At 39.1% G+C, this 15,630-nt stretch overlaps 1 protein-coding gene across 8 annotated transcripts in view; it reads right to left on the reverse strand.

Moving 5' to 3' along the window:
* Positions 1-2,781: 2,781 nt before the first annotated feature.
* Positions 2,782-15,630, reverse strand: part of LOC115254025 (proton-coupled amino acid transporter-like protein CG1139) — a 51,901-nt gene continuing 39,052 nt past the window's right edge. For all 8 annotated transcript variants that reach the window (XM_062850704.1, XM_029859394.2, XM_029859396.2 and 5 more), the window contains exons 5-9: positions 4,545-4,683; positions 4,353-4,483; positions 4,105-4,283; positions 3,868-4,043; positions 2,782-3,796 (exon numbers count right to left, since the gene is read on the reverse strand). In XM_062850704.1, the coding sequence (XP_062706688.1) occupies positions 3,555-3,796; positions 3,868-4,043; positions 4,105-4,283; positions 4,353-4,483; positions 4,545-4,683 (867 nt within the window). In that variant the 3' untranslated portion in view covers positions 2,782-3,554. The remainder of the gene's footprint in view (positions 3,797-3,867; positions 4,044-4,104; positions 4,284-4,352; positions 4,484-4,544; positions 4,684-15,630) is intronic.

Below are 15,630 nucleotides of genomic sequence, written 5' to 3' on the forward strand. Positions count from 1 at the left end.
AGAAATTATAAATACACTAACGATTGACTGCCATTTCAATTTGAGTACTATATCCAAAAAAGTTTCTTCTAGCTCTTATAGCAAACATACTAAAGAAGTAAATAATACCTATTTTGTTGATGTTTCTTGTAAAAGTTTAAAAACAGAGCTCTGTAAACTAGATAATTAAAATTTAAGTTGCACAAAGTGGTCAAAAATTGTAGCATAGTAGAAAATGAAAAAATCTCACAAATAAAATATATAATTTCCAAACAAAATAAAAATTATTGTATCGATAAGAAAATATGTTTTCGATTGGTAAGAGTAATTTTCACTGGAATATGTGATCAAGAACCACCATTACGGGCCTTCTCAATGCAAAAGTTTTAGTTTCAAATTTCTCAACAACACCAGTATAGCAACTAACGTTGAGTAAACGAATGACTTAATCACTGTTTACTGCATTCGTTTTTATGGTATAACAAGCTTTGCCATCTGCGGGATCGAATGAACTGAAAAAAAAATAAAGTTGTTCCAATTAAATGCGTTCAGGAAAGCTAAGAAACTGTGTGGTTGTTCTTATGTTCCGTAAAAAACCTTAAAAAATAAGAAACATGATCTCAGAAAAAATGTTGTGGAAATGCCTTTATCGATTTTTCAAAGATTTTGATCAAGGAATTCCTTAAATAACTTGTTAAGAAAGCGAATGTGATAAAAATTTAGATATTTTTTGGTATTTTGTGAAAAATAATAAGGGGATTCACTTAACAGCGTAAACTGATTAAACTGATTAAACGTCGCGATCACCAAGGCAATCTTTGGGTATTTCATTCGCAAAATCATGAAACATTTCAAATAAGCAGAAAATCATGGCTTACGCAGCAATTTAATCTGTTTAGTGAGTACCCCTAGTGTTAAAATCATTAAAAAACACCTTTGTGCAAATTCAAATCTGGAGAATGAAGTTAATTGTTAGAGAACTCGAGCGTTCTTCATAATATCAAGACAATTGAAAGGAAATACAAATATATGGAGTACAATATGCTATATTCTGAAAGAAGTTGGTAAACATCATTAGAACAGTTCATTTTATTAAATAAACAAAGTGTATTTATAATTTCTGAAACAGTCTATATCTCCTGTAATGATGGAGCTTCGGTGTTGATACAGGCAGGCCCGTGCACAGAAAGGGCGACAAGGGAGGGGTTTTCCCTAATTTTGGCTAAGGACGGAGAGGCACCTAGTGTATGGAACAGCGGCAATGGGAAGGGTTTAACCCCCAAAACCCCTCCCTTGTGCACGGGTTTGGATACAGGAAATGCGTCAAACCCTTGTCGGAAAATACTGAGATGTTGATGGCGTGGCCGACACTTGAAAAAGGTTTCCAAAGTGCTCGAACCAGTGTTTCAGCTGGTCAGCCGGGTCGGTCAATAGTTGTCCAGATGTGTCTTTCATGTACATCGTAGCATTCACCTTAGGCCCACTAAGGCAACGTGAAACATCGTAGAGGAGACGGATGTCGCCGGTGTTTGCGGCTTTCTCGCCTTCGTCGGCTAGGGAGTTTGCCCACGCTCTTTTGTCCCGCCAACATGAGCGCTTCATTTCCTTCTCGAGGGCTGAATAGCGCTGACGAGTCACGGCTTTGGCTCCTCGTGTTTTCACTCGCCCTATCACGGCTTTGACGTCTCTTCGCTCCTCTATCTTCCTCCAGGTATTATCTGTAATTCACTGCTTTCTCCGGGTGCGTACATAGTTTACCCAAATTATTCTCGCCAGTGTCGATGAAGGCGTTCTTGGTGGCGCTCCGTTGATCTTCTACACTTCCACCTTCCGGAATATCCTTAGCACGGTTCTCCTTTTCACTGCAGCGTCTTCCAGTCGGCGTGTGTTGAAACGGCGCCCAATTTTCTCTTCTTGTCATTGAACCTTTCGACCATCTTTCCGATCAGGATGGTCGGATGCAATGTCGGCGCTACGTTCGCTCCGTACATCAAGAAGGCTCCATCTCCATTTCTGGCTGATGTAGATGTGGTCAATTTGATTTTCCGTGATGCGTAACATTGGATCATGGTAAGGTTTCGAACTCATGTTCTGAATCTGGCTACAATCATCCTCTTGTTAATAGGTTCCCACTTCAAGAGCGCAGCGTGGGTGTGAGCGCTGAACAGGAAACCAACTTCTCGGTAGCAGAATTTGACCCGACGCCAATATGTGTTCTCCAAAGTTTGGCCACTGACTTCGCTCAGCTTATACGGCATGCCTCATTGGCTAGTTGTGCCAATTTACCCTGATAGGCTACCGTTTAAACATTCCAAGTTCCAATTCTTGTGCGTTGTTTAGCACTAAAACTCGTTGCCGTCGAATCAGTTTGTAAACTTTCATTTCGGTTTCTGTAACGGTTTTTGGGTTTAGAGGACAGCAGGTTGTTGGCCTAAGACGCTGTTTGAGCCACACCTCCTTCCCCTAAACAGATGCTCAGTACGTATCTCCCCAATCTAGATGAAGCCAGAAGGACAAGAGCGCCCAAGCTGTATTATCAGATAAGCACGCAACTCTTAGTTGGCGATCTATGTCTATACCACTCTCCAGGAATCTTCAAACTCCAAGTATGTTTCCACCACAAGCTTCCAGATTGTCTGACTCTTGAGCGTGGCTTGAAATGGATTGGTAACCAGGTTTCGCTTCGTCCAGTTGCGCTGGAAGCCATCTTCACTGCTTAAGGGAAAACTTTCCGAACAGTTACCGCTAGTTCCAATGGTTCATGAGGTCCGTTCTTTCAATTGACTCGAGATACATTATAGGTACAGTTTTTTTTGTGTACATGTTTAATTTTGTTAATTTCAATGATAATAAAATAAACGCTTTGAGCGAATCATTTGGCCTGTCGGAAATAAATTCAGCCAGTTGGTTATAGCACAATAGATAAAAACAATCTCAAATCGTGGGCTCGCATTTGAAATCGAGCTGGAGAAGGTTCCTCCGTCTGAACGAGAGCCTCGACTGTTAAAGCATGCTCTATGTCTAAAACAATGATACTTAAATCATCAACAAAATATAACGCCGGTTCGTACCATAACAGAATGTGCGAGGACAATTTGTCCGAATCAAGTGCCTGTCTGCTGCTGCTCAAGTGAATTACGAATCTTCAATGTTGACTTCAAGTGATATGTTGGCCAGAGCGGTTCCAATTCGGTTACAACTACAATCAGGCTTAACTTGCAACTACCGTATGCGCAGCTACTACCGGTGCTGTCAAGGCCATTTAGAGTATTCAGCAATACTTTTCTCATTTCGTATAAGCATTTGATTGTTCGTCTATTGGACGTTGTATGTACTAGGAGCTCCATTTTCCACTACCTGTATTATACCAGTAGCTAGGCATCTTCTTATAAATTTTCAATCTCACTACTTTGGTAGCAAAAGTCCTACAGTCTATTGGATTTGGTTAGTCGCGCAAGCTGCTGGTCTAGTGTAGCAGCCGTTTTGCCTATCTATTAATGTTTTGGTTTGGTAAGATCTACATTTGCGAGAGAGATGTTCTATGGTAGCTAGTCATAGCAGGAAAATACTGGCGTCTATTGAAAACTGTAGATAATATCACGGACGCTGGTGTAGGTACCGGCGACGAGTCCAATGATGCCAAACAATATCAAGATGATGTCCTTCCAGAGAATCATCCTGCCAGGTCCTAGCTTGTCGGGCCAAAGTACGCAGATTTCCATGATGGCCGGGAAGGCGATTCCCAGGGCGGAGAGACAAAGCGCTCCGAAAAGTGAAATGAATAGGCCCAGTCGTGGAATCGCTACTGCCAGGAGGACTGAAATGTTGGAAAACAGGAACATTGATTAGTGGGTAACTGAGAACTGATGGGCTCACTTCTATACTTACAAGTCACGATTACAACCACAATGCGCACCAGCATTTCGTATACGAATTTGTTGTTCGAGTCCTTGTACTTCTGGACCAGATACACATTCCAAATGATGTCCACGGGGACGTAGCATTGCAAACCATACGAGATGAAAATGGCTACTGCGAACAGAATTCGAATGGTGCGGGACAAACTGAAAAGTAGAATCAAAGTATTGATCAACCAAAATTTGATTTGCTAAATAATCCTCTTACATATCCATTTCCGGTAGATTAAGCGTCACACTTCCCAACGCGTCTGCACCGTACTTCCAGTATCCGATGAATCCCATTCCAGCATACAAAGCCACAATGACAAACATTCCCACGTTCAGCACACCGAAGGCTCCTCCAAAGGACTTTGGTGTTGCCATGTTGTTTTCAAGGGCTATAATCTGAGGAGCAATACAACAAATCCAATTAGCTTTAAATGATGTACACACAGGTAACACCCCACTACTCACCACTCCAACGGCCTCGAGAGCGAACAATGTTGTGCCGAAGAACAGCGGGAAACGTCCAATGTCGGTAACCATCTCACGTTCCGAGAGCGAAGGCAGGTCATCCAAAACGTAGTACAGAATCATGCCGAGACCTGAATGCGGAAAAAAGAATTACTCGCTGTTTCGACCAAAAATGCCATCGATATTACTCACCAACAAAAGTAATCAGGTTAGCAAGTGTGGAGAATGGCGCCAGGATCTTCAGGTTCCGGATCATGTTGATGCCAATCAGAGGGACCAGCAGAATCATGCAATGGATCTTCACGTCCAAGTTGAGATATACGTCGACCAGCTGTAAAAGCAAATAAGTTTTTATTTCAATCCACAAAAGATTTGTTCGATATACTAAAGTGCTATTAAGTGAATATGATTCGTTGCAGGCAGTTGCCTAAAGGAATCTAAATGGTATCGGTTACATGATACCTAGTCCTTAACCTAGTCACAGACGTCTCTATCACAATGCACAGAGGTCCACGAACCAGATTTACGAGGAAAGATGCATTCAACGCCTTTAAATGAGTTTTTAGGCAAATATGGTCTTTTACAAAGTTGTCCCTAATAATAAGGCCCTCTTTTAAATGTGCATGAAAATTAGGGTGGTTCATATTTTCAAAGAAATTGGGGACCAAACTTGTTTACTTGCAAGAATAACTGCATACATTCTTCGGGAAAGTTGTACATCTATCAATTTTGAGCAACTTTGCTGAAGACACTATTTATGTAGCTTAAAAATTGACCGATCTAGAGGTATTTTTTTTAAATTAAGCTTAGGGTGGTTCAAGAAAAACCGGTTTTCTCGCGTTAACTTTTTCAGTTTCGATTTTTCATCAAAGTCGCCCAAGAAACACTTGTGGAGCATTTGAAGACGCGTCGTTTGGTGCGCTGAGATGGTCGTTATCTCTTTTGGTTCAAGAGTTACAAGCGTTTTTCTATAAAAATCATAGTTTTCTAGAATGGGTTTATGATGGGTTGGGGCAAACATAAAAAATATCTTTTGCCCGCATTCAAAAGAAGAAATGCTGTTATAAAACATATCAAAAAATTGGAGGGGTGTTATTTTTGTAACTCAAGTGAAAAATATTTGAAAAATGGCTTTTTTTTTCTAGAAAACCATCAATATCTTTTGAACAGAATGACGTAGCAACATTCTCAGCGCACGAAAATGAGCGTTTTTGAAAGCTCTAAAAGTGGTTCTTAGACAACTTTGACGAGAAATTTGAAACAAAAAAGATAAAGCAATAAAACGATTTGTTCTAGCGTCACCCTATGAAAACTATGGGAACATGCTACAAATTTGGTCAAAACAGTTTAAACGCTTTATCTTTTTTGTTTCAAATTTCTCGTCAAAGTCGCCTAAGAACCACTTTTAGAGCTTTCAAAAACGCTCATTTTCGTGCGCTGAGAATGTTGCTATGTCATTCCGTTCAAAAGATATTGATGATGTTCTAGAAAAAATAGGCACTTTTCAAGTATTTTTCACTTGAGTTACAAAAATAACAACTCTCTAATTTTTTGATATGTTTTATAACAGCATTTCTTCTTTTGAATGCGGGCAAAAGATATTTTTTATGTTTGCCCCAAACCATCATAAACCCTTTAAAAAAAAAACTATGATTATTTAAGAAAAATGCCTGTAACTCTTGAACCAAAAGAGATAACGACCATCTCAGAGCACGAACCGACGCGTCTTCAAATGCCCTACAAGTGTTTCTTGGACAACTTTGATGAAAAATCGAATATAAAAAAAAAATAACGCCGGAAAACCGGTTTTTCTTGAACCACCCTAAGCTTATTCAGAAAAATACCTATAGATCGGTCAATTCTAAAGCTACATAAAAAGTGTCGTCAGCAAACTTGCTCAAAATTGATGGATCTACAACTTTTCCGAAGAATGTATATAGTTATTCTTGCAAATAAAAAAGTATGGTTCCCAATTTCTTTGAAAATATGGACCACCCTAATATTCATGTATATTGAAAAGAGGGCCTTATTTTTAGGAACAACTTTGTAGAATACCATATTAACTCTCCAACGTCCAGTGTCACCTCTAGGTGACACCTGTTTTGTTTTGATTGTTAAAAATCGAATTCTCGATCAAATCTTTTGCAACTGGTTTTAAATGAAAGCTATACTAGTATATTTTGATTTTTGGCGAAAGTGGTCCAGGTCCATCCGGAGTGGCCACCGGGAATCGACTACAAGCAGAATCAGGCAGTTTTCTATAATCTGTCATAACACAAAGACGAAATAACATTATGGTTTTAACTAATCGTCATTTATATTGGCTTCAGATGTGCTTCAATTTTATCTGGTGTAATTGAAAGTTTTATACAGTATGTTCTCAATAATCCGATTTTATCAGTTTTGGATAATTTTCGATAGATAAATTGACTGAGCAAAATATTGAACTGATTCAACATATGAACTGCAGGAAGCGATGCAGATTGAATGTAGGAATTATAGAAAAATCAGATATGTCCACTGTCACTATGGTTCTGGTACCTGGAACCGATTCCAAGAGCCCCCAAATAGTACCTAACGTGATTTTATTCAAACAGCAGTGATTATTCTCAATTTTTATGTGCAAAAAAGCCAAAACAATTTTATTTCGTTGCTAATTAGCTAGCACAGTGCAAGAATCCACCATGGATCAGCATGGCCAGTAACATGGCCAATATGATACCCACCGGAAGATCCGAAACATCCGTAAAAGTGGTCAACTCATAAAAAATGTGCTAGAGCGTCGCGATTTTTTTCTAAACTGATTTGTTCCAATAACCTAAGGATGAAATCATTTTTGCGACTGGTTTGTAAGCCTTTGTGGCCACTGATTTGGCCTTCGGGATATCCGGAACATCCGTAAAAATGGCCAAATCATGAAAATTGAGCTACAGTGTCGCAGTTTTTTTTCAAACTCGTTTGTTTTAGCAATAAAAGTTGAAATCAATATTATGACTGGTTCAACATAAGGAGTGGCCTATGAATGGACCTTCGGGTTATCTGGAACATCCGTAAAAGTGATCAACTCATAAAAATTGTGCTAGATTAGCGCAGTTTTTTTTTCATGTGTTCCAGGAATCTAAGAATTAAAATCACTATTGCGATTAGTTTGTAACTCAGAGTGGCCACTGGATGGGCCTTTGGGGTATCCGAAACATCCGTAAAGTGGACGATTCATGAAAATTGTGCTGGATCGTCGCGATTTTTTATTGAACTCATTTGTTTTAGCAATTTAAGGTTGAAAGCAATGTTGCGACTGATTTATAAATCGGAGTGACCACTGAATAACATTTTTCGATCTCCCCCCTCCGTAACGCTTTTTTGAAATGAAAGTCCTATTATTATGATTGTGATTGCTTTGTGAGTCAGAATAAGCATTGGGCCCTTGGGGTATCTGAAACAACCGTAGAAGTAGTCAATTAATGGAAATTGGGCTAAAGCGTCGCGAAATTTTCCAAACATATGTGTTTCCATATTCAAAGAATAAAATCGCTATTGCGAGAATTTTGTAAATCAGAGTGACTACTGGTTGGATCTTCGGGTTATCCGGAACATCCGTAAAAATAGTCGATATATGAAAATTGTGCTAGAGTCCACTATGTTTTCCAAATTCATTTGTTTTAGTAATCTAAGAAAGGAACCAATGATTCGTCTGATTTATTAGTGATCACTGTGGCGTATATAACAACAGGTGGAACATTAACAAAACATTTTAAAAACCACTTCGTACTTATTGCACAGAGAACAGACATCCTGGCTACAACAAATTTCAGTTAGAATATTGTGTAAGGATTTGAATCTTCACTTGAGTAAGGTTGCAAACCAATATACGATGAGAACCCTAACGCCACCAAACACCATATTGCCACAGTCAGTGGTGAATTGAAACATTTCAAGTGGTGAATTAAATTAGTATGGGAAATTAATCGATTGCAGCGCCACGATGTTGCCACTTGTGTTGCCGATTTCAAATGGCTGTTAAATTCCTTACACAGTTTCGGAACTGGACTTGGATGTCTGTTCTTTGTGCTTATTGGATGTTTCGACTCATAAACCAGTGACCACAGTACTTGTTTAGGATCAAACCAAGATTCGGAATATTCTTAAACATGGGTAGTTCAATAAGAAATAACTATAATGTCCTGATTCTTTTCAAATTGATTTGTTTTAACAATTCAAGGATGAAATCAATGCTGCTAATCTAACCGTGAGACTGCTCAAATAAAAAAAAATAACACAATTTCAATAATTTGATCGTTTTTGCGGATGTTCTGGATCCTATAAAGTGGCTACTTGTAACTATTGATGATACTTGACTATCACGCCGAGGATCTGGGATCGAATCTTACTCCCGACAAACTCACAAAATGTGAGTTCTTCCTTCGGAAGGGAAGTAAAGCGTGGGTCCCGAGATGAACTAACCTAGGGCTAGGGCTAAAAATCTCGTTAATACAAAAAAAAAAAACTATTGATGAGTCGTAAAAATCGTTACATCCATATATTGTAAATACGAATAAGTTTGGTACAACTCGCGAGAATCACATATCAATCATTTTTGAGACTCATCAATAGTTATGAGTAGCCACTGTATAGGATCCAGAGCATCCGCAAAAATGATTATTGAAATTGTGTTATAGTGGCGCTATTTTTTAGCAACTTGTTTTGATAATCTAAGCACATTAATCTTCCCTGATAAATATTTTCCTGATAAAAAATCTGTAGGTTTTTTTGCCCTATTCCCGGCACAACATGTAAACAAAATTATTTATAACCTTAATTCACAACGAAACGACTGTTTTCAACCACTTCTTCCGTCTGAATCAGATACCTAATTGGTTGAACTTGTTGTTGACAGTGATTGTTGTGAAAATTTTCTGCCGGAAACTTGATTTTGAACGAGTTTACTGCACCAGGTCCAGCACCAATTCTCGGCACAAGTGCCGAACTTCCAGTAAAATCAAATGCGAAATCACTTCGGCACCCATCTTTGTGCTGCCGAAGTGCACCCGTCTGCGAGTAATATTTGTTTTGAGCACTTGTGCGGCTTCAGAGTGAAAGTGTAGCTCATTGACTTTGAATTCCGTTGCGAAAAGGTTGCTGGAGACGATTACCTACGGAAGGGCGTATGGAAAATATGGGGCAAGTGATATTTTGATTTCTTTTGCTGTGAGGTGCCGGGAATTGACGCGGGTGCCCAAGTAGTTCCAAACCCTATTGGAAATTTGAACTATAATACGTGTACAATAAAACCAATGGCACTTATTGATAAGATAGTCGTATTGTTGAATTACTTGCATATCCATGAAAATTATCAGTAACTTTTTGTGCATTTCATCAAAGAAGGAACATCTTTCACATGTCAAAGATTTTGGTAGTTTTGATCATTATTTGGTAGTATCCGTTATAACGAACCTCATAAGCAAAATCTTTTATTGATGCGATTTTTTCAGATTTTTTTTTTAGCATCACACAAGAAACAAATTTGCCGAGAATACCATAATGATATTTAAGACGTAACAATTTTTTGTTTTAGTTTTTTGGATTGATGCATTTTAATCACAGAGAACAGACATCAAGGCTAGAACAAATTTCATTCGGAAAATTGTGTGAGGATTTGAATCTTTACTTGAGTAAGGTTGCAAACCAATACACGATGACAACACTAACGCCACCAAACACCATATTGCCACAGTCAGTGGTGAATTGAAACATTTCAAGTGGTGAATTAAATTAGTATGGGAATTTAACCGATTGCAGCGCCACGCTATTGCCACTTGTGTTGCCGATTTCAAACGGCCGTTAAATTCCTTACACAGTTTCGGAACTGGACTTGGATGTCTGTTCTCTGTGTTTTAATTGTTAAGATTCAACCTATCTATGACTTTTGTATCAATAGTTAATACTGAACTTTTTCAATAATTTTAGATTTTTTTTTGTAGTTCGTCACAGAAAAATGAAAACAGCCGGTTGAGAAATAACTAAGATATGGTAATATGAAGTTGACTAAGAAGTTTGTAAGGGAGAACGGCTTTTATGCATTTTTATTGTCCGATACTGTGGTTATAAGTGAAAATGTAGTCTACGTTATGTTTGACAAAATCAATAAATAAGTAAAATTACTTGAGTTGGTTCAAAAGTGTATCGGCCAAACGAACCCTTTCGATCAATCAGTTTTGTCGTATGAATAATCCTCATAAAATATACATATCAGAGAACTTTAACGTTTCTCATACTATACAATAGCATATTTTAACCGGTTCATAACTAGATTGGTGTTACCAGTCAGTTTGCAAAATCGTTTAGTCTCGCTGATCAATCATTTTTCAAAAATAATAACTTTTTTAACATTAATACATTTTTTCTTTTCAAAAGTTTATCGGATTAGCGAACCGGCTCTCCTAATCACCTATTTTGGTCCTAGGTTCAATCGTTCATTATAATAAATTATGAAACTCCAACGGATATCAAGCGGAACAGCAAAATTATTTTACCGGTTCATAAATTATTATTTTGATGAATCGGTTCCAAAAATCATGTTTTCTTGTTGAATGGGCATCCATTTATTATCGTAATACGCAAATTATCATCATAATACTAGTGACATAAAATTATTGATTTTACCGGTTCAAAAATGAACTGTTTTAGCGAACCGGTTTGCCAAATCACTTTTTTGGAAGGTCAGCCATTAAAAGTAATAATAAAACTCGAGCTATCCTGAAGCGAGATAATTTAATTATTTTTACCGGTTCAAAAATGAATCGGTTAAATAAACCGGTTCAACAAATAATGTATTCTTCATCCTTTTATCTTCACTGTATGTAGAACATCAGCATAATACCAATAACACGAAATTATTGATTTCACCGGTTCAAAAGTGAACCAGTTGAGCGAACCGGTTCACACACACACATATTTTGTTCAAGTGTTTGATCTCCCATGAGAATAAATTATGAAAACTGAACGATTCTTAATCGGGTCAATAAAATCAGTTTTACCGGTTCAAAAGTGAACCGGTAAAATGAACCGGTTCGGTGAAATGAACATTTCTATTGTACAATTTACTTCCCATACAAAAAAATCTGTTATCTCCATTGGTTCGTTTTTGGGCGTTGGAGGGTTAATCTAGAAAATCATTTGAAGGCGCTGAATACATCTTTCCTCGTAAATCTGGTTCGTGGACCATTGTGCAATGCTGCAAGTGTGCTGCACACTCAGCAGGCGACATTAAATTTGAAAAGAATTTCCGAAGCTTCAGGAGTTTGGAAGTAAGTAAACATCTCATATACGGTTTCCCAACCTTTGTTTTGCGACCTCCCAACTGCTTGCAGGCACACTGCGATTGCTCTACGAAAAGCGGGATGACAACAGACTCGCGAGAGTCATGGTTGGGAAACGATGATCTAATACGTGTCATACGGTAAGGGTGATTCAGGCTAGACGTGGTGGGGGTTCAGCAGTGGGCTCGGCTCGGCCTCTTGCGAAATACCAAACATCCGGATGCAACTCCGTACAAGCGACATGGCATCGCTTCCACACGGACTCTGAACCGCAACAGGAGCGGGATATCAAAGATGTTGATAGTTGCCGAACAGCTGGATGAGTTGATCGGTTTTAGGAGAGGGTGGACTAACATCAGCAAGGACCTGAGACAGGGTCTGCTGAAGCTCCGCAAATGTCTAGCTTTGGCCGAGAAGGAGTACGATCTCCTGGTTGAAGATTGGAGTACGGCTGACGCGAGCAGGGAAGAGCGGTCCACCCAAACAGACAGCTTCTTCTTTGCTGGCAACGCGACGATGGCGCATGAGACCCGGCGCCGTTGTGGAGAGGTCAAAGCGCCCTACGGCTCGAGCTGCATGGACGAAACCTGTCGAGAGACGTCGGGGGCAAGAAGCGTGCGGCAGAGGCGGGTGAAAAGCCGAAGAGGAAAAAGGGACGGCCAGCGTGAGCAATCAGGCTCCCAAGTCGGTTGTGAAACGTGCAAGGGGCAGGGAAACCAAGCTCTGGGAGGTCAACCCTAAGAGAAACGAGTGCCAACCGAACCAAGGGAAGGAGAATTCTTGGAAAGGAGGAGTTAAGAAAAGTAACACCAGCTCACAAGCGCGAACGAAACGATGCGCTGGTCTTCAAAACTGAGGCGGATACACTCGCTGAGGTGCTGAGGAACATGCGAAGCGAAAATCTTCTCTCACCACCGGGCGCGAATGTAAAAACCAGGACTGCTGAAGTCACCTTCTACAAGGCATTAGCTCAAAAGGTATTGGGCAAAAATGGCTAGGTGAGATCCCTAGCAGCGGAGGCGACTTTCCAGTGTAACCTGGACGAGATTCAGCCGCAGAAGAACTCGCAGCTGCAGTGCGAGGTAGATGCACCAAGTGCATCGATCCGCCTGCAAAAGGGTCCGAAAGGCAAGCAGATTTCCATGATCAAGCTCCCAGGTGAACGAGGCGGCTGCAGTTGGCAAGATTAGAGTAGGCTAGTCAGTGTGCCCCCTCAGCATCTACGAGCCGCCAGAGGCGTGCTTCAAGTGTTCGAGCAAGGACAAGAATCCAGGGCGTGTAAACTGCCGTTCTACGCATAATTGTCCCATGTTATATGGGATTCCCATATAACATGGGACAATTGGGCGTAGAACGGCAGTAAAGGCCTTGATAGGAGTAAACTCTCGCCAGGGAGTGAAACTTGGCACCAAAATACCTGATTTGCACGGCGAACAAGGGTCACACGGCGGGCGGGCCTAAATGTCTAGGCACGCGTAGATGTTGAACCATCCGACGATAATGCAGATTACAGAGCTAATGGCTAGTTTCCACTTCGTACGTACTGTGAAAAACCCGATTAAATCCACCTATGGTGAACAGAACCCTTCTTACGCTTATTAAAAATATTGTTGTATTATTCGTATTTAACAAATTTATTTTGTGTGATTGACCAAAAGTTCTAGAAAATATTGTGGATTTGGCATCTAGTGGATTGGTTTCCAAAATAGCATCAGAACATGGACTAAACTACCAGAAATGCCAGACACCTCCTAGAATCTTGTATGGAATGTTAAAAAAATAGCTTACATATTCTGGAATATTGTATCTTTTGTTAACTACCAAAAGATCTTGAAACAATTAACAAATAGATAAGAAAATCAGCGAGATACACTTTGTCTAATATCTCTTAATCAGTCGAATAAATTAGCTCCGAAGTACTTTGTATTCATGGTTATGGTGTGAAAAGGACAAAAATGATATATCTACTATGTTAATCAGTTTGGAATTAGCTAATTATTTTGGCTGTCCAGTACTTGCATTTTTCCCACAATATATAAATTTAAAGCTTTCATTTAACATATTGTTAGTTTCCATAGAATTCCTGTTTATTTATAATTTGTTATTTATAATTTTGTTGAAAACAATAACCTGCTAGTATACACTTTGTATGAGGTCAGCATTATTTATTGAAAAAGAATTTCCCATAGACTGGTCAAAAACTAATGCAAGATAACAAGTGAATATAATAATAAAAAAGCATTTATTGAAATACTCTTCGTAAGATATCTCAGTAATCAAATGTCGAATCGAAATAAAATTTCAGGGCCTTTTACAAGGATATTGCAGCTTTCATTTGGTGCTTAGAGAACCCAAATCGGTAGACAGATGGCTGAGATATTTATTATGGTGCCCTTGGTCAAAAATCTCTCAAAAAGTTAACCAGTACTACTCCCAAGTACTCTTTGAAAGATATCTCGGTAACCAAATGTCCAATCCTAATAAAATTGTATAGGGTTCTACTAGAATGTTGTAGCTTTCATTTGGTGCCAGGAGAACCGAAATCGGTTGACAGACGGCTGAGATATTCATTATGATACACTTGGTCAAAAATCTCAAAAGGTTTAGTTGTATAAATCCTAAGTACTCTTCGAAAGATATCTCTGTAACCAAATGTCCAATCAAAATAAAATTTCTGGGCTATCTATCAGGATACTGTAGCTTTCATTTGGTGCCAAGAGAACCCAAATCGATTGACAAACGGCCGAAATATTTATTATGATACACTTGGTCAAAAATCTTAAAAAGTTTCGATGTATGACTCATAAGTACTCTTCGAGAGATATCTCGGTAACCAAACGTCCAATCGAAAAAAAATTCAATAGCGTTCTACTAGGATGTAGTAGCTTTCATTTGCTTCCAAGAGAACTCAAATCGGTTGACAGACGGCTGAGAAACGTGCGTGACTTTTTTTTGTAACACACATACACACACACACACACATACACACATACACACACACACACACATACAGACATTTTCTTAGTTCGTCGAGCTGAGTTCATTGGTATATGAGACTCGGCCCTCCAGGCCTCGGATCGAAAGTCGGTTTTTCGAGCGATATTTATACCCTTCTTATGGGTGTAAGAAGGGTAAAAAGATAGGACAAGTAGGGTAAGTGTGCCGATCGTTGTGGTAATAAGGTAAATTAATTCAAAAAAATATGATCGTACCATTTAATGAATGGTTTCAAAACGTTAGTCGGTAGTTTTCTATCCAAATTTGCTGGGAAAAATATGAAAACTATCGTTTCTCTCTGTTTTCGATCAATAATCGCATACCACAACATTAGGCACACTGTTCCTATTAAGGAGGTAAAATTTAATTTCTGTTCCTAATGTTGCGGTATCCCATTGAAATCATATAGGATACCGCAACATTAGGAACACTACCGCAACAATAGGAACACAGCAGCAGAATTATTAAGGAAAATATTTTTTTTAAATAGGTTTTTGGGCAAATCTTAAGCACACAAAAAGTGCAATCTAATAATATAAGCATAATACATCTATTAAAAATGCCATTTGGTAAAATTTCAGTCGAAAAAGTGCTCAAATGCCACTACTGCAACATTAGGTACTACCACAACGAAGGGAACAATTACCCTAATGGTCAAGTAATGATTCCGCTTCAAAATTACTTGAGCAGTTCGCAGATGGCAAGTAAGGAAAAAAGTGTAACACTCGTAACGCCTCCCGTGCGAATCAAATGGAGCTGTCACTTTTCCGTGCGGAAAAATAGTCCGTGCTATTATTCCGTAAGGAAAAGTGACGTTTCTCTCCATATAGATCAGTTGTAAAAATTACTGGCGGAAAAAAGAGGAATTTTGCTTGAGCGCTCTACTCTACCGCATTCCTTCCGATAACGGGAACTGGGTAGTAGATAAGGCTAAGAAGCTAGCGGCGATTTTTACAACCGATCGT

This window comes from Aedes albopictus, chromosome 2 (genome assembly GCF_035046485.1).
Source record: "Aedes albopictus strain Foshan chromosome 2, AalbF5, whole genome shotgun sequence".
Lineage (NCBI taxonomy): Eukaryota > Metazoa > Arthropoda > Insecta > Diptera > Culicidae > Aedes > Aedes albopictus.